This window comes from Somniosus microcephalus, chromosome 3 (assembly GCF_052327205.1).
Source record: "Somniosus microcephalus isolate GS21.2 chromosome 3, FLI_Smic_1.0, whole genome shotgun sequence".
Taxonomy (NCBI): domain Eukaryota; kingdom Metazoa; phylum Chordata; class Chondrichthyes; order Squaliformes; family Somniosidae; genus Somniosus; species Somniosus microcephalus.
Window position 1 is genome coordinate 270,941,537 of NC_140989.1, and position 24,048 is coordinate 270,965,584.

At 44.7% G+C, this 24,048-nt stretch overlaps 1 protein-coding gene across 1 annotated transcript in view; it reads left to right on the top strand.

Annotated features, from left to right (window-relative positions):
* The first annotated feature begins 9,439 nt into the window (after positions 1–9,439).
* tmem59 (transmembrane protein 59) overlaps positions 9,440–24,048 on the top strand; it is a 39,012-nt gene continuing 24,403 nt past the window's right edge. The window contains exons 1-3 of the mRNA XM_085982516.1: positions 9,440–9,771; positions 21,387–21,492; positions 23,823–23,917. Of these exons, the coding sequence (XP_085838642.1) occupies positions 9,583–9,771; positions 21,387–21,492; positions 23,823–23,917 (390 nt within the window). The 5' untranslated portion in view covers positions 9,440–9,582. The remainder of the gene's footprint in view (positions 9,772–21,386; positions 21,493–23,822; positions 23,918–24,048) is intronic.

Sequence of the window (24,048 nt, forward strand, 5' to 3'; positions counted from 1 at the left end):
TGCTGTGTGTTCTCTGAGCTCACTAGTGTGGGCGCTGTGCGGTCTCTGAACTCGGCAGTGTTGGCGCTGTGCGGTCTCTGAACTCGGCAGTGCTGGCGCTGTGCGGTCTCCGAACTCGGCAGTGTTGGCGCTATGCGGTCTCCGAACTCTGCAGTGTTGGCGCTGTGCGGTCTCTGAACTCGGCAGTGTTGGCGCTGTGCGGTCTCTGAACTCGGCAGTGTTGGCGCTGTGCGGTCTCCGAACTCGGCAGTGTTGACGCTGTGCAGTCTCTGAACTCGGCAGTGTGAGAACTGTACATTCTCTGAACTTGGCAGTGTGGGCACTGTGCAGTCTCTGAACTCGGCAGTGTGGGCACTGTGCGGTCTCCGAACTCGGCAGTGTTGGCGCTGTGCGGTCTCCAAACTCGGCAGTGTGGGCACTGTGCAGTCTCTGAACTCGGCAGTGTGGGCACTGTGTGTTCTCTGAACTCGGCAGTGTGGGCACTGTGTGTTCTCTGAAATCAGCAGTGTGGGCACTGTGCAGTCTCTGAACTCGGCAGTGTTGGCGCTGTGCGGTTTCGGAACTCAGCAGTGAGAGAACTGTACATTCTCTGAACTCGGCAGCGTTGGCGCTGTGCAGTCTCTGAACTCGGCAGTGTGGGCACTGTGTGTTCTTTGAACTCGGCAGTGTGGGCACTGTGTGTTCTTTGAACTCGGCAGTGTTGGCGCTGTGTGGTCTCTGAACTCGGCAGTGTTGGCACTGTGTGTTCTCTGAACTCGGCAGTGTGGGCACTGTGTGTTCTCTGAACTCGGCAGTGTTGGCGCTGTGCGGTCTCTGAACTCGGCGGTGTTGGCGCTGTGCGGTCTCTGAACTCGGCAGCGTGAGCGCTGTGCGGTCTCTGAACTCGGCAGCGTGGGCACTGTGCCGTCTCTGAACTCGGCGGTGTTGGCGCTGTGCGGTCTCTGAACTCGGCAGCATTAGTGCTGTGCGGTCTCTGAACTTGGCAGTGTGAGCGCTGTGCAGTCTCTGAACTCGGCAGTGTGAGCGCTGTGCGGTCTCTGAACTCGGCAGTGTGAGCGCTGTGCGGTCTCTGAACTCGGCTATGTGAGTGCTGTGCAGTCTCTGAACTCGGCAGTGTGAGCGCTGTGCAGTCTCTGAACTCGGCAGTGTGGGCACTGTGTGTTTTCTGAACTCGGCAGTGTGAACGCTGTGCGGTCTCTGAACTCGGCGGTGTTGGCGCTGTGCGGTCTCTGAACTCGGCAGTGTGAGCGCTGTGCGGTCTCTGAACTCGGCAGTGTGGGCGCTGTGCGGTCTCTGAACTCGGCAGTGTGGGCACTGTGTGTTCTCTGAACTCGGCAGTGTGAGCGCTGTACGTTCTTTGAACTCGGCAGCGTGAGCGCTGTGCGGTCTCTGAACTCGGCAGTGTGGGCACTGTGTGTTCTCTGAACTCGGCAGTGTGAGCGCTGTACGTTCTTTGAACTCGGCAGCATGAGCGCTGTGCGGTCTCTGAACTCGGCAGTGTGGGCACCGTGCATTTTCTGAAATCAGTAGTGTGAGCACTGTGCATTTTCTGACATTAGTAGTGTGAGCGCTGTACATTCTCTGAACTCGGCAATGTGAGCACTGTGCGTTCCCTGAACTCGGTAATGTGAGCGCTGTGCATTCTCTGAACTTGGCAGTGTGAGCGCTGTGCATTTTTTAACATTCTTCTTCTTCTTAGGCAGTCCCTTGGACCCGAGGATGACTTGCTTCCACACTAAAAATGAGTTCTCAGGTGACTGATAAATCCAATGCGGGACCTACAGTCTCTGTCACAGGTGGGGCAGACGGTGGTTGAAGTGGCGGGTCGGTGGGGTGCTTGGGTTGATGTGCGCTCCTTCCGCTGTTTGCGCTTGGCTTCCACTTGCTCCGGTGAGGTGTTCGGCGTCTTCCCGGATGCTTCTCCTCCACATTGTGCGGTCTTGGGCTAGGGATTCCCAGGTGTCGGTGGGGATGCGGACGATGTGGCCCGTCCATCAGAGCTGATCGAGCGTGGTCAAAGCTTTGATGCTGGGGATGTTGGCCTGAGCGAGAATACTGACGTTGGTGCGCCTATCCTGCCAATAGATTTGTAGGATCTTGCGGAGGCAGCGTTGGTGGTACCTCTCCAATGCTTTGAGGTGCCTGCTGTACATGGTCCATGTCTCTGAAGCATACAGGAGGGCGGGTATCACTACTGCTCTGTAGACCATGGGCTTGGTGCCGGGTTTGAGGTCCTGGTCTTCAAACACTCTCTTCCTCAGGTGACCAAAGGCTGCACTGGCACACTGAAGGCGGTGTTGGACTTCGTCATCGACGTCTGCCCTTGTTGACAGTAGGCTCCCGAGGTATGGAAGGTGGACCACGTTGTCCAAGGCCTCGTCATGGATTTTGATAATCGACGAGCAGTACTGTGTGGCAGGGGCAGGTTGGTAGAGGACCTTTGTCTTACGGATGTTTAGGGTAAGGCCCATGCTCTCGTTCACTTCGGCGAAGGTGTTGACGATGGTTTGGAATTCGACCTCAGAGTGTGCGCAGACGCAAGCGTCGTCTGCATAGTAGTAGACATTAGTAGTGTGAGCGCTGTGCGTTCCCTGAACTCGGAAGTGTTGTGTATGTACCTTTAAGAGAATAACTGGTCTCAGACTGCAGTACCGGCAGTGACCACCCCTGTATAAAAGGCACTAGAGAGCCTCTGTTTGTTAGTTTTCACTATTGACTTCCACCAGTAAAGGCTTGTTTGTTTTCACTCCTGCTGGTCCGTGTCTCAATCATTCACGGACTTAACACTGGCGACGAGTAAGAAACGAACTTACCTGCAACTCGGCAGCACCTCAGATGATGTTGTTGAAGGTCGGAGCCAGAAGAAAGAAAAAAAAAAATTGAGTCCAAAGAAACTCGAGAAACGGGCGTCGACCGTCAATCATCGGTTTGAAAACTTGCAGGAGAGACTGTCAAGAGCCAGGTTCGGTTCACCAGTCTGTGGTTTCCCAGCTAGTCGGGCTGGTGGCAGGTAGTGCTCTGATCCTTCCTGGGCTGCGGCGGGCTGAAGCTCGATCGGGTGGCTTTTCAACGGGGCCAGGCAGCGAGTCGGGAGGCAAAGAGTGAGAGAGAGGGTGGAGCACACAGGGCGCGGCCGGTGCTTCGAAACCGGGCAGCGTTCGGACCTAAGAAGAGGGAGGGAAGTGTCCCAGAGGGTCCGCTCCACGACGGGAAAATAATAAAAGAAAAAGAATCAATATTTAACGCGCAAGAAACCATGGAAAGCAGCGCTAACAACAGCGGGGAAGAAGGCAAAGCGCGGGAGGCGCCATTTTGTTAAATCGGGGAAGAAGGCAAAGCGCGGGAGGCGCCATTTTAGATTTGCAAGATGCCGAAGACTGGCTGTATCACTGCTTTTGATAATACATTAGAGGACTGGACCACATATGTGGAAAGAGTCGAGGTATATTCCGAGGCAAACGAAATAGCGGAGGGGAAAAAGGCATCGATATTGCTAAACTTAATGGGCGCTAGAACGTACGGCCTATTGCGGGACCTGATTACTCCAGCCAAACCGAAGGCGAAGAGTTTTAACGAAATTGTTGCTGTCCAACAGGAACACTTAAACCCTGCACCGCTGTTAATAGCAGAAAGATTTAAATTCCACAGGAGAACTCAGCACAAAGATGAGAGCAATGCTGAGTATCTTACGGAACTACGCAAGCTATCAAAGCACTGCCAGTTCGGAGCAGGACTGGCAGATACCCTACGGGACAAATTTGTCTGTGGACTCCTGAGTGAAGGAACACAGAAGTTACTCTCAGAAAAAGAGCTGACGCTAGATAAGGCTTTCAGCGTGGCAGTATCGTATGAAGCAGCAGCCAGGGGAGCTGCAGAAATTCAACAAAAACCACAGGAATACGGCACCCACGAAATGACACGGGGATTTGCAAAATGTTATCGCTGCGGCAGAACTAACCATGACCAGAAGGACTGCTGGTCCAAAGACAAAATATGCAGACAATGCGGGTGATACGCTTATCAATTAATCCATAAAAAGCGATGAATTATGATAGTAATGAAAAGGTTTTTATTAACTAAAGAACAGAGCATGCCTCTCGTGGATGACTGGTTCCAAGAAGGAAGTGGGTTGCCGAGCAGCCACCTTTATACCAGGTCATGTAGGCGGAGCCATGGGTGGAGCCAGCTGAGGCATGCATTGGTACACAGTGTGTGGCAAGAGGTGACAATGTGTAATAACGATAACAGTAGTGAACAACAGTGAACAACAATGAAAACGATAACAGTGGTTTACCACAGCGGGAAGATTGGACACATTGCACGAGTTTGCAGGTCTGGGAAGAAGACCAGCGACAACAAAAAGGCTACTAAGGAACCGTACAAGAAAGTACAAAAGATGACGGACAGTAGTTCCGAAGACCAGATGAGCGATAGTGAATCCGAGAACAGGAGACTAAGCTGTCTCGAACTTCACAATGTAATCGCAAAAGAGGATCACCGAACCATTTGGGTCACCCTCACAATAGCAGGGTCCCAAGTTAAAATGGAATTGGATACAGGATCAGCGCTAACCGTCATGAATCGACAAGACTACGAGCGGCTATTTTCACACATACCCTTGAGAGAGACATCCATCGTCTTGACGACGTATACGGGGCAAAAAGTATACCCCAGAGGAAAAATAAGGGTGCCTGTCGAATACAATGGCAAGAAAATACGGAAATTGTATCTCTACATACTGCCAAATGGTGGACCACCATTATTGGGACGGGAATGGATCAGGAAGATAAACTTGGATTGGCATTCCATTCATGCAATGACGGTGGACGGTAAAAAAGATGAAGACGTCACTCCTGGACGATTGTCAACAATCTTAGCTAACGCCAAAGAGGTATTTCAACACGAACTGGGCACGCTTAAAAGCATAACCGCCTCGATAAAAATAGAAGAGAATGCAGTTCCCAAGTTTTTCAAAGCAAGACCGGTACCATATGCAATTCGCCCAGCCGTCGAGGCAGAGCTGGAGAATCTGGAGAAGGCGGGCGTGTTGTCTAAGGTCGACTGGAGCGAGTGGGCGAGACCCATCGTTCCTGTCATGAAGAAAACGTTAAGCAATAAGTCCGGAGAGCCAAGGAAGATTCGCATCTGTGGGGATTTCAAGGTGACGGTGAACCCTGTCCTTCACACAGTACAATATCCTCTTCCAAGGATAGAAGACATCTTCGCCTCACTGTCTGGAGGGAAGCGTTTTACAAAAATTGACCTAGCACAAGCATATTTGCAGATGGAGGTTGAAGAGTCCTCTAGGAAGTATCTCACGATAAACACTCACAAAGGTCTTTACCAGTATCATCGATTGGTATTCGGAGTAGCATCAGCTCTGGCGATATGGCAAAGAGCGATGGAACAAGCCCTGCAAGGGATTCCGGGGACTCAGTGTTACTTGGACGACATCCTTGTAACAGGTGAAGATGACAGTGAACACCTTAACAACCGAGAATAGGTGCTCACTAGACTACGGGAACATGGGCTGCGAGCCAACCGCCCCAAGTGCGAATTTTTTAAGAAACAGATATCGTATTGTGGCCACGTGATTGATGAAGAGGGGTTACATAAGTCCCCTGACAAAATTGAAGCGGTTGTTAAGGCCCCAGCGCCTGAAAATGTGTCGCAACTGAGGTCATTCCTCGGATTGGTGAATTACTATCATAAGTTTTTGCCGAATTTGTCGACAATTTTGCACCCACTGAACGCCCTGCTACGAACGGGGGTAGCATGGAAATGGAGCGATGATTGTAAGCGTGCTTTTCAGAAGAGTAAGGACTTAATCACTTCAAGGGAAGTATTGGCTCACTACAACCCAGCACTGCCGATCAGACTGGCGTGTGATGCGTCTCCCTATGGCATTGGGGCGGTACTGTCACATAAGTTCCTTGATGGGTTAGAGAGGCCGATAGCTTTTGCGTCACGCTCGTTAACTTCTGCCGAGCGTAACTACGCTCAGATTGACAGAGAGGCCCTCAGCCTAGTGTGGGGGGTGAAGAAGTTCAATCACTACCTGCACGGTCAAAAATTTACTCTACTAACCGATCATCAACCTCTTGTCTCCATTTTCAACCCTCAGAAGGGTGTACCGATAATGACGGCACAACGGCTGCAGAGATGGTCCCTTTTCCTAGGGGCACACCAATATGACATCGAGTACAAAGGAACTAAACAGCATGGAAATGCTGATGGATTGTCATGCCTACCGTTGCCGACGGTGGAAGAAGAAGACCTTGCAGTGGATCCAATGGAGTTATTCCACTCGACCATAGTCGAATGTCTCCGTGACGAATGCAAACATAGAAAACGAAAGACGGAATGACCAGACACTATCACGGGTCTATGATTTAACGGTGAAGGGATGGCCAGCACATGGTGAACCACTGCTGCCAGCATTCTCGCCGAGAAGAGAACAGCTGTCAGTGTGCAGAGGGACCTTGATGTGTGGATCCAGAGTAGTAATTCCACCTACGTTGAAGATAGAGTACTCAATGAGCTTCATGAGGGTCATCTGGGTGGGGTAAAAATGAAGAACTTAGCCAGAGCGTTTGTGTGGTGGCCGGGAATCGATAGAGAAATCGAAGAGATGACCAAGAGCTGTGCAGGATGCCAGAAGTGCCAAAACGCCCCACCACAAGCTCCTCTGCATCCATGGGAGTGGCCCTCATCTCCATGGCAACGGGTGCACATTGATTTTGCTGGTCCCTTCATGGACTCGATGTTTTTAATTGCGGTGGATGCACATTCAAAGTGGCCAGAGGTAATAAAAATGTCCTCAACCACCACGGAAAAAACTATCACAGTTTTGCGAACCATATTCGCCAGGAATGGGCTGCCTGAACAGATTTGCTCTGACAATGGACCACAGTTTGTGTCTGAAGAGTTCCGGAGGTTCTTAAAGAACAATGGCGTTAAGCATTACACATCTGCCCCATATCATCCAGCCACTAATGGATTGGCTGAGAGGTTTGTCCAAACTTTCAAGAAGGCTATCAAGGCAATGTGTAATGAAGATATACCCCTACAACACAAGGTGGACAACTTCTTGTTTGCCTACCGGAATGCGACACATGCGGTTACCAACCAAACTCCAGCCATGATGTTCTTCAATCGAAGACTACGATGCCGCTTGGATTTGGTTAAGCCAAACGTCCGAAGAGATGTGGAGAACAGGCAGTTTCAGAATATGAATGAAAGGCCGACCAGGAGTTTCAAGATAGGTCAACCAGTTTTGGCCCGGGACTACCGCACTGAGAAATGGCAGCCAGGAACGATTTGTACACGACAATGACCTCTCATGTATACCGTGGACGTTGGGGAGAGCATTGTAAGACGCCATGCTGACCAGATTCTAGAGTCACTGGAAAACGTCAACTCCACACCACGATCTGATACACCTGGTAATGAAATTGACGTTCCAATTGCAGCTACCGCAGAACCGGTAATATTGGAAGCAGATGAACCAAAGACATTGATCCCGACGCAACATTGCCAGAAGAACCTGATACCCCAAAGAGGCGTTATCCAGACAGAATCAGGAAGCCTCCTCAAAGACTGAACTTATAATTGCTTAAACTTAACCAATGTATCTAGCAACAGTAATTGTGATTGTAACTAGTTATCATTTAGTTGTTAAATGAATGTTATGTACTGTTTATCTAAAAGGGGAGGAATTGTTGTGTATGTACCTTTAAGAGAATAACTGGTCTCAGACTGCAGTACCGGCAGTGACCACCCCTGTATAAAAGGCGCTAGAGAGCCTCTGTTTGTTAGTTTTCACTATTGACTTCCACCAGTAAAGACTTGTTTGTTTTCACTCCTGCTGGTCCGTGTCTCAATCATTCACGGACTTAACAGGAAGTTTGGGCGCTGTGCGTTCTCTGAACTCGGCAGTGTGTGCGCCGTGCGTTCCCTGAACTCGGCAGTGTGGGCGCTGTGCGTTCCCTGAACTCGGCAGTGTGTGCGCTGTGCGTTCCCTGAACTCAGCAGTGTGGGCGCTGTGCAGTCTCTGAACTCGGCAGTGTGAGCACTGTGCGTGCTCCTAACCCGGGAGTGTGAGCGCTGTCTGTCCTCTGAAAGCAGTAGTGTTGCCACTGTCCACTCATTAGCCTGCCTGACAATGACGGGTCACATTGTCCGTATGCCCAATATGAGACTCCCAAAACAAGCGCTGTACTCGGAGCTCCGGCACAGCAAGAGAGCCCCAGGTGGGCAGAGGAAACGCTTCAAGGACACCCGCAAAGCCTCCTTGAAAAAGTGTAACACCCCACCGACACCTGGGAATCCCTGGCCCAAGACCGCACAAAGTGGAGGAGAAGCATCCAGGAAGGCGCCGAACACCTCGAGTCTCTTCGCCGAGAGCAAGCGGAAGCCAAGTGCAGGCAGCGCACGTTAACCCAAGCACCCCACCCACCCGCCTCTTCAACCACCGTCTGCCCCACCTGTGACAGAGGCTGTAGGTCCCACATTGGACTCATCAGTCACCTGCAAACTCATTTTAAATGTGGAAGCAAGTCATCCTCGGTTCTGAGGGACTGCCTAAGAAGAAGGATCAAGTTACACATTGCAGAGACCTTGAGCTACTCTACAGCAACAATATCAAATGACACATTCCAGACAAACTGTTGTGTGTAATAACAACAGAAAGTGCTGCAACACGTACCATCGAAGAGAGGAGAAATGTTTCTCCTCTCTTCGATGCTGCCTAACCTGCTGAGTGTTTCCAACACTTCCAGTTGTTATTTCAGATTTCCAGCATCTTGTTACTGTAAACTGTTGTGGGTGTCTTGTCCTCCATCGAAACTAGGAGCAAGAGTAGGCCATTCGGCCCTTCGAGCCTGCTCCGCCATTCAACGAGATCATGGCTGATCATCCAAACCCTAGCACCCGGTCCCTACACCGACAGCCATCCCACCCAAGCCCTATCCCCGTAACCCCACGTATTTAATCCCCCCTAACACTAAGGGCCAATTTTTATCATGGCCAATCAACCTAACCCGCACATCTTTGGACTGTGGGAGGAAACCAGAGCACCAGGAGAAAACCCACGCAAACACAGGGAGAATATGCAAACTCCACACAGTCACCCGAGGCCGGATTTGAACCCGGGTCCCTGGCGCTGTGAGGCAACAGTGCTAAGCACTATGCCACCGTGCTGCCAATGGGACGAATCAGAAATCTAGTCCAACCGACTTGTGTTGCAAAGAGAGGCAGTCTCGGGGTAAAAGGTTGGCTCCCGCTTCCCGCGCCTCTTTACCGCTGCATTCTGGGAGCTGTAGTAACCTGAGCAACAACTACAATTCCCGGCCCCCCTTGCGCCAGACCAGACAGCAGCTTCCGGTATTATTGCTGATTTTAAAAAAGTATATAAATAACACAATCGCGATAGCAAGTGTTCGGATTGTAACTCGATGCGATTATAGTGAAGGCGGAAGTTGTATAAAAAGACTGAGGATAAAAATGTATGTGGGTGTTGGAGCGTAGGCGCAGTTAGGTGACGTGAGGCGGTGACTACGGATCACAACAAACAGACGGAAGATGGCGGCGGCAGCTGGAGGCTGCGCTCGACGCGGCTCTGCTTTCAGTCTTGGTCTGGCTGTCGGACTCGGCCTGTGTTCCTTCTTCACCGTGTCACTGGCTTCCGATGCATTCGAGGCAGTTTTGGGCGACACGGCGTCGTGTCAAAGAACCTGCGAGATGACTTACACCCTGCACACTTATCCGAAGGTAGGGACCGGCCGGCGGGCGAAGCGGGCTTGCTTGCTTGCTTGCTTGGAGCAGCTGAGCCAAAGGCCGGGGCCTGTGTTTTTTTTAAAAAAGTCTGTCACTGTGTATTGTTATTTCTAATTGTTATCCTGTTTGGGTTTCACTTTAACAACGCAGGTAGCTTCTGTGATCCAAACAATTAAAAAACGCGTTCTGTTTGTTAAAATTTGAGTCGATGGATCCCATGAAGTGTCAAAAAAGGCCGCACTACGAGGCTGGTTACAGAGAAATAATTAACCTCAGAATGGTTGAGGTAATAACGAGCTGAGTAGTTATTGTACTGTAACTCATGAGATCGAGACGGGAATGATTTTTAACTGTAATCTGAACCTTGAAGTCGCTTTACAAAAAACGTTCTTGTAGTTTAATTTATTTTCTGTCCTGTTGACCGTTCTATCGCTGTAGGTTTATTGAGTAATAAATGTGCTTTCGATTTGCTATATATAGCAAATTGAATTATATATAATTTTTGAGATAACAGCCAGTTTTCCCCCTATCTGATGTATCGTCATTAGCAGATGTTTACTTGTGAAATTGGTTTAATTCATCAGTCACTGAATCATGACTCTAGATTTATCTCATGTACACAAGGCATTGATATCTATTCACTGCATGTCACTTGTGTTTTAATCTGAAATAAATGTATTATTGTCCCCTTGAAGTTACGAAAATACCAAAAGGTGTTGCAAAAAAATGGACTCATATATCTCCAGGAAGAGTCAACGTTTTTAATGCCATTTTTGCATTGTGAGTTATCAGTGGAGGTCTGAATTCAATTTCCCACAAGATAGAAATTGTGTATTTTTGCAATACCATTTTTTTTGTGAACTATGAAAAAAAATGTGCAAATCATAATTTAATGCTTCCAGCAACTTATTCAAATTCTGAGAGTCAATTAGTGCAATTACTTTCCTGTGCCCTGTGCTAATAGATTTGTGGTTTTACTTGGTAATGCTCCAGAAGTACACGTTACACACTTTAAGCCAACCTGTGCTTAAACACTCTGGATTTAACCCTACACTGCCCAAGAGAAGCTGTACTTGTATGGATATCTCAATAGCTTGTTTTGGAGACTTTTAAATATAGTGATGGGTTTAACTATAGTGATGGGTTTAAGTGTGTATCAGAAACCTGGTTGACCAAAACATCAGCTATATGTTGAAGTTTGAGACAAAGCATGTGTCATAGCTATGCATAAATATTGATATCTTTGTGAAGCTGGCCAAACAATTGGCACAGGCTGTGAAATACTGTGTTTATATTCTGTATATTTTAAAGGTAAATATTGAAGTTTGTAGTTGTTCAGGAAAATTTAAGCTGGTTTGTGACATTGCTATTATTGTGCTGTCATAGTATTTTTATTGAGAAATCTAGGTGAAGGGTCACGACCCATAGTTGTGCCTTTTGGAAAATAAGTTATGAAACATCAGTTGCAAGCAAATGTGTGGTTTTTGGGTCAAAAATAAACAGTAAATCCCAAATTTTCTGTTTTCAAAAGAGTTTGTCTGATTTTTAAATTTGTAAGGACCAAATTAATTATTTTAAATAATAAATGCTTACTTCATTTAGTATAATATGAAAAAAGAGTTGATGTGCATCATTAGTTGCATTCTCAGTGTCACCTTCCCCTAGAGAATATTTTTCAGCTCTTCTGTAATTGCCTGCATCATGTAAGGTGCATACTACATTAGTACTGCACATTGATTTGGAGAGTAGATGAAGTGCTCCTTGCCTCAAACAAGAAAATTTGTTGCATGTGTCGCACTTGAGCTACAGAATGTTGATTCTGCATTTAATGGGTTTAACAGCAGTTTTGCAACTCCATTTTGTGAGGTATTTGGATTTAATCTTGAAATCAGAAGACTTGCGCATGTTCCAGGAAGTATGATTCGACCCAGTTGGGGGGAAAAAAGGAGAGAAGGTGGGATAAATGGTATTAGGTTTTTAAAAAATTTGTTCATGGGATGTGGGTGTTGCTGGCAAGGTCAGCATTTATTGCCCATCCCTAATTGCCCTCGAGTAGGTGGTGGTGAGCTGCCTTCTTGAACCACTGCAGTCCATATGGTGAAGGTACTCCCATAGTACTGTTAGGGAGGGAGAAACGGCGATATATTTCCAAGTCCGGATGGTGTGTAACTTGGGGAGGGGAACTTGGAGGCGATGGTGTTCCCATGCGCCTGCTGCCCTTGTTCTTCTAGGTGGTAAAGGTTGTGGGTTTGGGAGGTGCTGCTGAAGAAGCCATGGCGAGTTGCTGCAGTGCATCTTGTAGATGGTACACACTGCAGCCACGGTGCACTGGTGGTGGAGTGAGTGAATGTTTGAGTTGGTGGATGAGGTGCCAATCAAGTGGGCTGCTTTGCCCTGGATGGTGTCGAGCTTCTTGTGTTGTTGGAGCTGCCCTCATCCAGGCAAGTGGAGAGTATTCCATCGCACTCCTGACTGTGCCTTGTAGATGGTGGAAAGGCTTTGGGGAGCCAGGAGGTGAGACACTCGCTGCAGAATACCCAGCCTCTGACCGGCTCTTGTTGCCACAGTATTTATGTGGCTGGTCCAGCTAAGTTTCTGGTCAAAGATTACCCCCAGGATGTTGATGGTGGGGATTCGGCGATGGTAATGCCGTTTAATGTCAAGGGGAGGTGATTAGACTCTCGCTTGTTGGAGATAGTCATTGCCTGGCACTTAAGTGGCAAGTACCATTCGCCCCACACATCAGCCCAAGACTGAATGTCGTCCAGGTCTTGCTGCATGTGGGCATGGACTACTTCATTATCTGAGGAGTTGCGAATGGAACTGAACACTGCAATTGTCAGTGAACATCTCCACTTCTGACCTTATGATGGAGGGAAGGTCATTATTTAAATACTATTTAAAAAAGGAGGGAGAGAATAAAACCAGGAACTACAGACCAGTTAGCCTAACATCAGTAGTAGGGGAAATGCTAGAGTATTATAAAGGATGTGATAACAGGACACTTAGAAAATATTCACCAGAGTTTGGAAGAATGAGAGGGGATCTAATTGAAATGTATAAAATTCTGACAGACTGGATGCAGGGAGGATGTTTCCCCTGGCTGGGGGGGTCTAGAACGAGGGGTCACAGTCTCAGGATACAAGGTAGGACATTTCGGACTGAGATGAGAAATTTCTTCACTCAGAGTGTGGTGAACCTGTGGAATTCTCTACCACAGAAGGCTGTGGAGGCCAAGTCACTGAATATATTTAAGAAAGAGCTAGATAGATTTCTAGGCACAAGGCATCAAGGTGTATGGGGAGAGAGCGGGAATACGGTATTGAGCTAGAGGATTGGCCATAATCATATTGAATGGTGGAGCAGGCTCGAAAGGCCTACTCCTGCTCCTATTTTTCTATGTTTCTATCTATGAAGCAGCTGAAGATGGTTGCCTAGGACACTGCCCTGAGGAACTCCTGCAGCAGTGTCCTGGGGCTGAGATGATTGACCTCCAACATCCACAACCATCTTCCTTTGTGCAGGTATGACTCCAGCCAGTGGAGAGCTTTCCCCCTGACTTCCATCGACTTCAATTTTCCTAGGGTTTCTTGACACCACACTGTCAAATGTTGCCATGATGCAGTCATTCTCCCCTCACCTCTGGAATTCAGCTCTTTTGTCCATGTTTGGACCAAGGTTGTAATGAGGTCTGGAGCCAAGTGGTCCTGGAGCATTGTTGAGCGGGTTGTTGGTGAGTAAGTGCCGCTTGATAGCCCTGTCGGCGACACCTTCCATCATTTTGCTGCTGATTGAGAGTAGACTGATGGGGCGGTAATTGGCCGGATTGGATTTGTCCTGCTTTTTGTGGACAGGACATACCCGGGCAGTTTTCCACATTGTCGGGTAGATGCCAGTGTTGTAGCTGTACTGGAACAGTTTGGCTAGAGGCGCGGCTAGTTCTGGAGCACACGTCTTCAGCATGACAGCTGGGATGTTGTCAGGGCCCATAGCCTTTACAGTATCCAGTGCGCTCAGCCACTTCTTGATATCATGTGGAGTGAATCGAATTGGCTGAAAACTGGGTTCTGTGATGATGGAGACCTCAGGAGGAGGCCGATATGGATCATCCACTCGGCACTTCTGGCTGAAGATGGTTGCAACCGCTTCAGCCTTGTCTTTTGCAGGTAATGCCAAACTTGAGTTTTCAAAGCGTAATTAACCAGTTAGTTCCAAGACAGAGTGATGGCAACCTCTAGACTTTCCACCATGTTTCTGCACACTGTGTTGCTTCCATACTTGGGGTGGATTGGATTATCAAAATGTTTACAGTAATGTGAAAAGCTGCAGGAAGTTCTATTTCCTCTTACTCCATTCTAAGTAACCATGCAATTGTAATGAACTTGACTGTGGTCTTTGTGAGGCAAGGAGCTTGAGTAATTTGAAATTTGTTGCAATTTACATGCTTGGCTACAAAAGTACAACACAGTGGAACAGTGTTTTTGTCTACTTTTAGCATAGAATTTCTGTGTGTTTATAGCACCTGAATAATTTCTTGAATTTGAAGCTCCAGGTAAACCAGGAGAGCTATCAGTAAGTATGTTAGTTTCAGTCCTTGGCAGCACTGGTTTGATCCTGATCTGTGCTGAGTTAGCTAATTTTAACCAGGATGATAATTGGGGAGAGGCTACAATTGTTCTCTGTGCCCCTACGAACAAAGGGGAGGGGTGGTGGTGGTGATAGGGAAATCAGCCAGGGTGTCTGTTCTGTTTCGGATCTTGTGATTCAAATTTCATGGTATGTGTGATTGGATCCTGGCTGTGAACTGTTCCACTCTGACCTATTGTCAAATAACCTGGTGACAGTTGATGTTTACGCTTCTGTATGAAGACTGACAACTTGGGTGAGGTACAGCAGTGCTGCCGATGTGCATGCAATCATACACTAACACAAATGAGTGCCTTCAGGAAAGGAGGGGAGGAAATTCAAGAATTCTGTTATTAAAAGATGACTCAATCCTGAGGGGGCACTTGTGGTACTGATTCTGGCAGGTGACCGAGGTTTCCAGTGCCACCCCCCACTGGTCCAATTAAAATAGGCTCAATCCTCAGAAGCTGCTCAATTTATGTGCTACTGATTGAGGGTAGAAAACTAACAAAAAATCATAATATGCAAAGTAAAAGAGCTGAACCTTTTTATAGGATCGTAACAATTACTGAGAATTGTAAAGCTGCAGAGCACAAGACTGTTCTCCTACAGGCAATATCCAACAGTAATTTGCCCTTAAAGGTGCATTGTACAGCCATAATTATTTACCATAAAAGGAACTTTCAAATACAACTTCACTATCGATAATGCAGGAAACATAATAGAAATGAAGACATTTTCTCATTTTATGCTCATCAAGATCAGGGATGTTGGTGTTGGGGAATGAAACTCTTCCTATTTCAGGCACCTAGTATCAGCATCAAGCAATTTCCAGCCAGATGCAGAAAAAAGCTCCCCTATTAAGAACATGGTATGAGGCACGAGTTGGGTAGGATGGATTGGGGAACGGGTTGACGGTGGATAGGCAATGGCAAACATTTAAAAATCGCATGGATGAACTACAGAATTTGTTCATCCCTGTTTGGCATAAAAATAAAACAAAAAAGGTGACTCAACCGTGGCCAACTAGGGAAATTAGGGATAGCATAAGATCCAAGGAGAGGACATATAAATTGGCCAGAAAAAGCAGCAAACCTGAGGATTGGGAGCAGTTTAGGATTCAGCAAAGGAGGACAAAGGGATTAATTAAGAGAGGGAAAATAGAGTATGAGTAAGCTTGCAGGGAACATAAAAACTAACTGTAAAAGCTTCTATAGATATGTGAAGAGAAAAAGATTGGTGAAGTCAAGCGTAGGTCCCTTGCAGTCAGAATCAGGGGAATTTATAATGGGGAACAAAGAAATGGCTGACCAATTAAATACATACTTTGGTTCTGTCTTCACAAAGGAGGACACAAATAACTTCCCAGAGATGTTGGGGAACATAGGGTCTAATGAGAGGGAGGAACTGAATGAAATCAGTATTTGTAGGGCAATGGTGTTAGGGAAATTGACGGGATTGAAGGCAGATAAATCCCCAGGGCCTGATAATCTACATCCTAGGGTACTTAAGGAAGTGGCCCTAGAAATAGTAGATGCATTGCTGGTCATCTTCCAAAATTCTATAGACTCTAGAACAGTTCCCATGGATTGGAGGGTAGCTAATGTAACCCCACTGTTCAAAAAAGGGTGGTAGAGAGAAAATGGGGAATTATAGACCAGTAAGCCTGACATCGGTAGTGGGGAAAATGCTAAGAGTCCATTATAAAAGATGTAATAGCAGAGCACTTGGAAAACAGTGACAGGATCGGACAAAGTCAACATGGATTTACAAAAGGTAAATTGTGCTTGACTAATCTACTGGAATTTTTTGAGGATGTAACTGGTAGAATAGATAAGGGAGAACCAGTGGATGTGGTGTATTTGGATTTTCAGAAGGCTTTCGATAAGGTCCCGCATAAGAGATTAGCGTATGGAGTTAAAGCACATGGGATTGGGGGTAAGCTACTGACTTGGATAGAGAACTGGTTGGCAGACAGGAAGCAAAGAGTTGGAATAAACGGGTCTTTTTCCGAGTGGCAGGCAGTGACTAGTGGGGTACCGCAAGGATCGGTCCTAGGACCCCAGCTATTCACAATATATATTAATGATCTAGACGAGGGAACTAGATGTAATATCTCCAACTTTACAAAGCTAGGTGGGCGTGTGTGCTGTGAGGAGGATGCCGAGAAGCTCCAGTATGATTTGGACAGGTTGGGTGATTGGGCAGATGCAGTATAATGTGGATAAATGCGAGGTTATCTACTTTGGTGGCAAAAACAGGAAGGCAGATTATTATCTGAACGGCAATAGATTGGGAGAAGTGGAGGTGCAACGAGACCTGGGTGTCCTTGTGCACCAGTCGCTGAAGGTAAGCATGCAGGTGCAGCAGGCGGTTAAGAAGGCAAATGGTATGTTGGCCTTCATAGCGAGTGGATTCGAGTACAGGAGCAAGGATGTCTTGCTGCAGTTGTACAGGGTTTTGGTGAGACCACATCTTGAGTATTGTGTGTAGTTTTGGTCGCCTTATCTGAGGAAGGATGTTCTTGCCATGGAAGGAGTGCAGCGAAGATTCACCAGACTGATTCCTGGGATGGGGGAGTATACTCAAATCCTCTTGTAATAAAAGCCAACCTACCATTTGCTTTCCTAATTGCTTGCTGTACCCGCATATTAACTTTGTGATTTGTGTACAAGGACATCCAGGTTCCTCTGAACACCAACATTTCCCAATCTCTCACCATTTAAAAAAGTACTCTGCTTTTCTATTTTTCCTACCAAATTGGATAACTTCACATTTCTCCACATTATATTCAATTTGCTATGTTCTTGCCCACTCACTTAGCCTGTCTATCAACTTGAAGCCTCTTTACATCCTCCTCACAACTTGCATTCCCACTTAGCTTTGTATCATCAACAAACTTGGATATATTACATTTAGTCCCCTCATCCAAATCATTGATCTAGATTGTGAATAGTTGAGGCCCAAGTACTGATTCCTTGCGGTACCCCACTAGTCACAGCCTGCCAACCTGAAAATGACCCGTTATTCCTACTCTGTTTTCTGTCCGTTAACCAGTCCTCAATCCATGCTAGTGTATTACCCTCAATCCCATGAGCCCTAATTTAGTTTAATCTCTGTGGCACCTTATTGAATGCTTTCTGAAAATTCAAATACACCACATCCACTGGTTCCCCTTTATCTGTTCTGCTAGTTACAACCTCAGAAAACGCTAACGTATTCGTCAAATATGATTTCCCTTTCATAAATCCATGTTTGACTCTGCCTAATCCTATTATTATTTTCTAAGTGCCGTGTTACCACGTTCTTAATAATAGATTCTAGCATTTTCCCTACTAATGTCAGGCTAACTGGTCTAGTTCCCCGTTTTCTCTCTTCCCTCCTTAAATAGCGGGGTTACATTTGCTACCTTCCAATTCACGGGAACTGTTCTAGAATCTATGGAATTTTGGAAGATGACAACCAATGCATCCACTATCTCTCTAGCCACCTCTTTTTAAAAACCCTAGGCTGTAGGCCATCAGGTCCAGGGGATTTATTAGCTTTCAGTCCCATTAATTTCTCCAGTACTATTTTTTTTTTACCCATTTCTTTTAGTTCCTCATTCTTGTTGGACCCTTGGTTCTCCACTATTTCTGGGAGGTTTTTTGCGCCTTCTGTGAAGACAGACACAAAGTATTTGTTTAATTTCTCTGCCATTTCCTTATTCCCCATTATAATTTCTCCTGTCTCGGCCTGTAAGGGACCCACATTTACTTTCACTAATCTTTTCCTTTTTTACATACCTATAAGAAGCTTTTACAGTCTGGTTTTTATGTCTCTTGCTAGTTTACTCTCGTATTCTGTTTTCCCTTTCTTTATCAATTTCTTGGTCCTCCTTTGCTGAATTCTAAAATCCTCCCAATCCTTAGGCTTACTACTCTTTTCGGCAACATTATAAGCCTCTTCCTTTAATCTAATACTATCTTTAATTTCTCTTGTTCGCCATGGTTGGACCATTTTCCCTGTGGTGTTTTTATTCCTCAAGGGGATGTATATTTGTTGAGAATTATTAATTATTTCTTTAAATGTTTGCCATAAAGCAAACATTCCACAACAGCTCAGCCCCAGTCACAAAGCACCTTCTACTGCACCAGTGTGACATTTTTTCCACTGCTCGCACCAGCCTCTTGTATGATTGCCAATTAGTGCCGAATTAGGGACAGTTTTCTGCTGTATGTTTACATTCACTACAAAGTGCATTGAGATTGTCCAAACTCATTTTACATGGGACCCTTGCAACTATCAGACATCTGAGACTTTCATCCCATCAGTCTGGCTGTATTTGAACTTGGGTTCAAAACTGACAGCATACTCACTCACTCCCCCCTCCCAGCTTATTTTAACAATTGCTATATTATTTATCCTTAAAATTGAGGCCCATGGAACTAATTTCAGAGTTAGAAGGAAAAAACATTCACTTTTTAATGAAATTTATATGAATTGTGCATTTAATTAAACTCTAACCAGTCCTGTCGTCGTAAAGTTCCCTCCTTTTTTGTTCCTTTTTTAGTTGATCTCAATTATCTCTCTCTGGCTATAAATAGTTTCTTCCTGCCTTTCCAGAAAGTAGGAATAAAAAATCATTACCGATGAACAGTTTGCACTTAGTTGCATGTTTCCAGGCAAGAGTAGGTCTGTTTTCCAAGCTTTTCACAGTTCAGTCCATCAGGTGGGGTTGTGTGTTTTGTGACCCAGGTAAAGCCAGCTGTGTAATTCTTTTAGTAAAATTCTTATGCCAGAAGACTTGATTTATAGTCAGCAGTAGCACCAAAATGCTGTATCTTGAGTTCAGGCAATACTGGACTATGATTAGGCATGCTTGAAGTGCTGTGCATTTTCAGGATTGAATTACAGTGAATCATGACTTCGTGTCTGGCTCTAATGTGACTAGGATTTGATTGCTTATAGCCTGTATTTTCTGTACATAAAATTCCACTGAGAATTAAAATTTGCATGATAAGTTTGTGATGAAGTACTTTGTTCTAAATCCTTTCCATTTTCTTATTTCATTGCCTCATGCTTGCATTCTTCTTGCACAATTGACTTCCCTTGGTTAGTAAGTTTTCTCTCCCACTCCCCTTTTTCGTGCAGATGCTGACTTGTCCTGGGCTGTGATTCACAGCCTTTGACTCCTCATCCAAGTGTCCATCATTTGCATAATCTTTAATGGCAAGCAGGCAGTTTATTTGGCCGTGGAGGGCATCATCTAAACGCAATCATTTTCTCACCTGACATCCACAAGCAGGCTTCCATCAGAAGTCATTGGATTGCAATTGAATTTGAACATTGGATAATTTTCCTTTTCCCTACTGTAAACCACTGTTGTCCTGTCTGAGACTATTTAACTCAGTACAAACCAGGGATCGAACCTGGGACTTCCTAATCTGTGTTGCCCAGTATCCCAACAGGCCTTGCATTTTGCACTAAGCCATTGACACTTTTCTTTCAAGCACCTGTTATCTTGCTCAATATGTTAACAGTTTAACAACCAACTCATTTGCAAACTAGTTCTTAACCTTTTCCCAAGCCAGCTGATCAGCATATCAAATATTCTTCTACAGCTGTTTTATGCTTTGCTGATGTATTTGACTAGATGGACTTGTATCAGTACCAATCTCATGGGGTTCTACTCTACCTTGAGATTCTCTTGTGATGTGATCATGGGTATAATCAGCCTATACTAACAGTCCCATTGCCTCCAATCTAATTACTCAAGGTTTCTAAAATGTCTGCAAGAGTTCTGTTAAATCATTCAAATAGGATTGGCTCTTGGATCGTATCGTGCAGGGCGTAAGAGAGGAGCAGTCCAAGACTTCACTGACAAGCTTGCAAAGCTTAAACATAAAGAAAACACTGCAGATGCTGGAAATCTGAAATAAAAACAGAAAATGCTGGAGTTACTCAGCGGGTCAGGCAGCATCTGTGAAGAGAGAAACAGAGTTAACGCTTCAGGTCGCTGACCTTTCGTCTTTATTGCAAAGCTTAAATGTCTGCTCAATCAATTTTCAGCTTTGTCATTGGAATACTTTAGAAATCTACAGTGCATAGCACAGTTTCCTGTAACACTTTGTCCATAGTAATCTGATCTTTTTGATTAAGCATATTCAGAGAAGTTATTACAGGTACTGTTAACAGGAATCATCCTGGAATCTTTGTCAACTCTGGTTAAGAAATCCATACAAATCCTTTAATAATTCAATGAGTTTACCCTATGAGTAACTGAAATATATAGACTATATATGCCGGTAAAGCGGCGTGGGATGTTTTACTACATTAAAGGTGCTATATAAATACAAGAAGTTGTTGTTGAAAGTCCCTGGTTCAGGTTGCTGTTTGTGCTGAGTATGAACCCAGCATTACTATCCTTTGCTTTAAGCACAACATTCATGCAGTTTTTTTTTAATGATACTCCCACTAAGAACCTGCATAACTGCAGGAAGATTTCTGGTTGAGATGCGAACTTATAAAAGTTTGAATTTGAAATGTTTGCATTTTTATTTGAGTGTTTTCTAATGAATCATTTCTTGTGTCCCCGTGGCTCAGTAGTAGCACACTCCTCTGAGTCAGCAGGTTGTGGGTTCAAGCCCTGCTCTAGAGGTGCCGTCTTTTGAGAGACTTTAAACTGAGTTAAACAAGTGTAATCTTCATCGGAATACCGGAAGCATTAATTTACGTTAGTCTTTTCGGATGCTGACTGACCTGTGCAATTTCAACACTTGTCTTTTTTTCCCCCTTTTGCCTCGAATATCAACGGATGTTAAGTTTTAGTATTTGTAGAAGTGTGGATCTTCATTTTTCAATTTTTCTTCCCAATTTTAACTTTGGGCAATGCATCTTAGAATTGAATACCAATTGCTGCTGGTAGCACTGACCTCTGCACTTGAGTGTATCATTTAAAAGGACGTCTTTCATTTTTGTCTTTCTTTTCCCCACAATGGCAGGAGGAGGAACTCTACGCTTGTCAGAGAGGCTGCAGGCTCTTCTCCATCTGTCAGTTCGTGGATGATGGCGCTGACTTAAACCGAACCAAGAATGAATGTGAATCTGGTAAGACTTTGAACTGTGCGGTTTGCCACGGTGTGCTGTGATGTACAGAACTTTTGGCTAAACTAGAACCTGATAATTGTGTGGATCATGTTAGTTTTTAAATTGTTTAAAAAAAAAAAAAAACTAGTCGAGCCAACATCTTTAAAGATTTATACTGCAAAAACCATTTTGAAACTGGTACCTTCTGAGTTATACTGCTAGCTCTGCATCACCATTTAGACAGTTAACACAAGCACATGTGCACAGAGCTCTGATTGGTGACATCCATTTGTAAATTAATTTTTTAACATTAACGAAGAACTACCGAATAGTCAGCTCTTTTCAGCCATTAAGGTCAAAAGTGAAATTTAGAAAGTTATGCAGCGCCAGAGATGTAACGCAGTTTTTTCAGTGACTTGACTCTCAAGCTATACTCCACATTTTGTCTATGCAAAGTGGTTTAGCCTCATTGACAACAGAATTGTCACATAACTGACCTATAAGCCAGTCTTTCAGTACATTGTCCACTTGGCTTACTGATATTATGAGGAAATAGCATGAAATGGTCACTGGTAAGAGCTCTGTTCTTTGAGTACCAACTGTGGTGACTAGCCATCTTACACATCCAGAACAAAAACAGTGATTATGTTGCCACAGGCAGTCATATAACATTTTTATGTAGCATTTTTGGTGCCTAATTTCTTCACTGTAGCTAAAGCTATTTTTGGTTAACCAATAGCATGTCAACAATAACATTAAAAATGGGGCATGTTTGGGGTGTAGTTGCTGATTCGAATAATGCTTTTATGAATTAAATCTGTGACTCAAGTCACACGCTGTCTTTGCCAACTGAACCATAGAGGAATCATGCCTCCTGTCTCTTATTTATAAAAAAAAAAAAAAAAAAAAATGTTTTTCGTGGGTCACTTACCATTCATTTGTGAGACATGGGCACACAATCTACCAGCCTCTGGATATTTGGCAGTGTTGTTGCAGAGCAGAAGGGCTTGTGAGAACAGACGAGTCTTTATTACTCTTCTTCAAATACACAAGCCACTGGAAATTCTGTGTGACTCAGCTATTGACGTTTTCAGTGTCATAGGTGAGTTTGTTCAAGGTACTGTTGGACTCTGAGGCTGATGGTTAGTGTACCTGTTTGCCAGAGCCCCTTCCATGTTTGTGTTTTTGCATGCTGTAGATCTGTGATGTGACCATGCCATTCTTACATTCTGGTCTTTTGACTGACTGACCAGATTTTTTTCAATGAAAAACCACCTTCTTAAAACAATGTGCTACTTTGCAAAATATGGTGGGCATCAGGAGAAAGAAGGTGGCAGGCATAAAAAGTATTTTTAAAGTTAGAATATATAAATCAGAAATAAAATGTAAAACTTAAAGGACACATAATGAATGGAAAAGAACATGCTGAGCATAATTAGTGCTTAAATACTTGGGTTTTTACTTATTGTGTGCTTATTGAAAATGTAATATTGCTGTAATAAAACCACTCCTGACATTTGCGTGACTTAACCAGTGTAATAGTGTTTGTTTCAATAGTGTGGATCAGAGTTCTGAGTCTAAATTAATCAGCTCTCTGGTAATAATATGGCATGTGTTTATTTTAGCTATTAACACTTTCTCTGGAAGTCAAATGGAGGCTATAGATTGCATGGATTTAGTTTAGGGTGTTTAATTGCCCTTGGAATTCATGATTTAATTTGTACCCTGATCACACATCACGTCTCCTCCTCCACTACAGATCTGAACTTAGTTGGACCAAATTATCATAGTTTACGAGGGGGGTGTTATATTTATTTAATGTATTGCTACAAATACACTATATAGGGGAAAAAATGTACTTAAGACAGTACAACTTAATATTGTGAAATATCCTTCCTGTGTGATGCTGTTTAATTCCTCACCTGGAATTTCTTCCATCACCACCAGTGGCTAATCTGTAATCACCAGTACCCTACCCTAGTGTTAAACAACTCTATTCTCTCCAGATGCAGCTCATGTTTAGAAGGGCAAAAATCTGTAATTGTACAGTTGGGTATTTTTCTCAGTTCAAGTGGACATGGTATGGAATTTCACACACCCATTATGATTTATTGAACTCCTCATGCACTGGTGCTAAACAAAAACCAATACCTGACCATAATAAAACTAATCAAATGTGAGGGGTAGCTTTATTACAATATTGAGCATAAATTGGACAAGGTTCTTGGACTTCAGGAATTCTATGTAGCCCATTGACAACAGTGTGGACACCTTTTGTACAAGACTGATGCATATACAGTCTGGATCTAACTTTGGTCCTATGCTTTTTACAATTTGCATTCCCTTTTTAGCATGTGCTGAAGCGTATAAACAGCAAGATGAACAATATGCTTGCAACTTGGGATGTGAAAACCAGCTTCCATTTGCTGAACAGAGACAGAAACAGGTAAGAAAAAAAATAGGAAAAGAGAGAATGTACAAATCGAATAGGCACCAGAGTTAGGATTGGGAAGAATGAAAGTGAATAGATATGGCATGGTGTAAAATTATGAGGGATGGAAGAGAATTAGGTGGAAA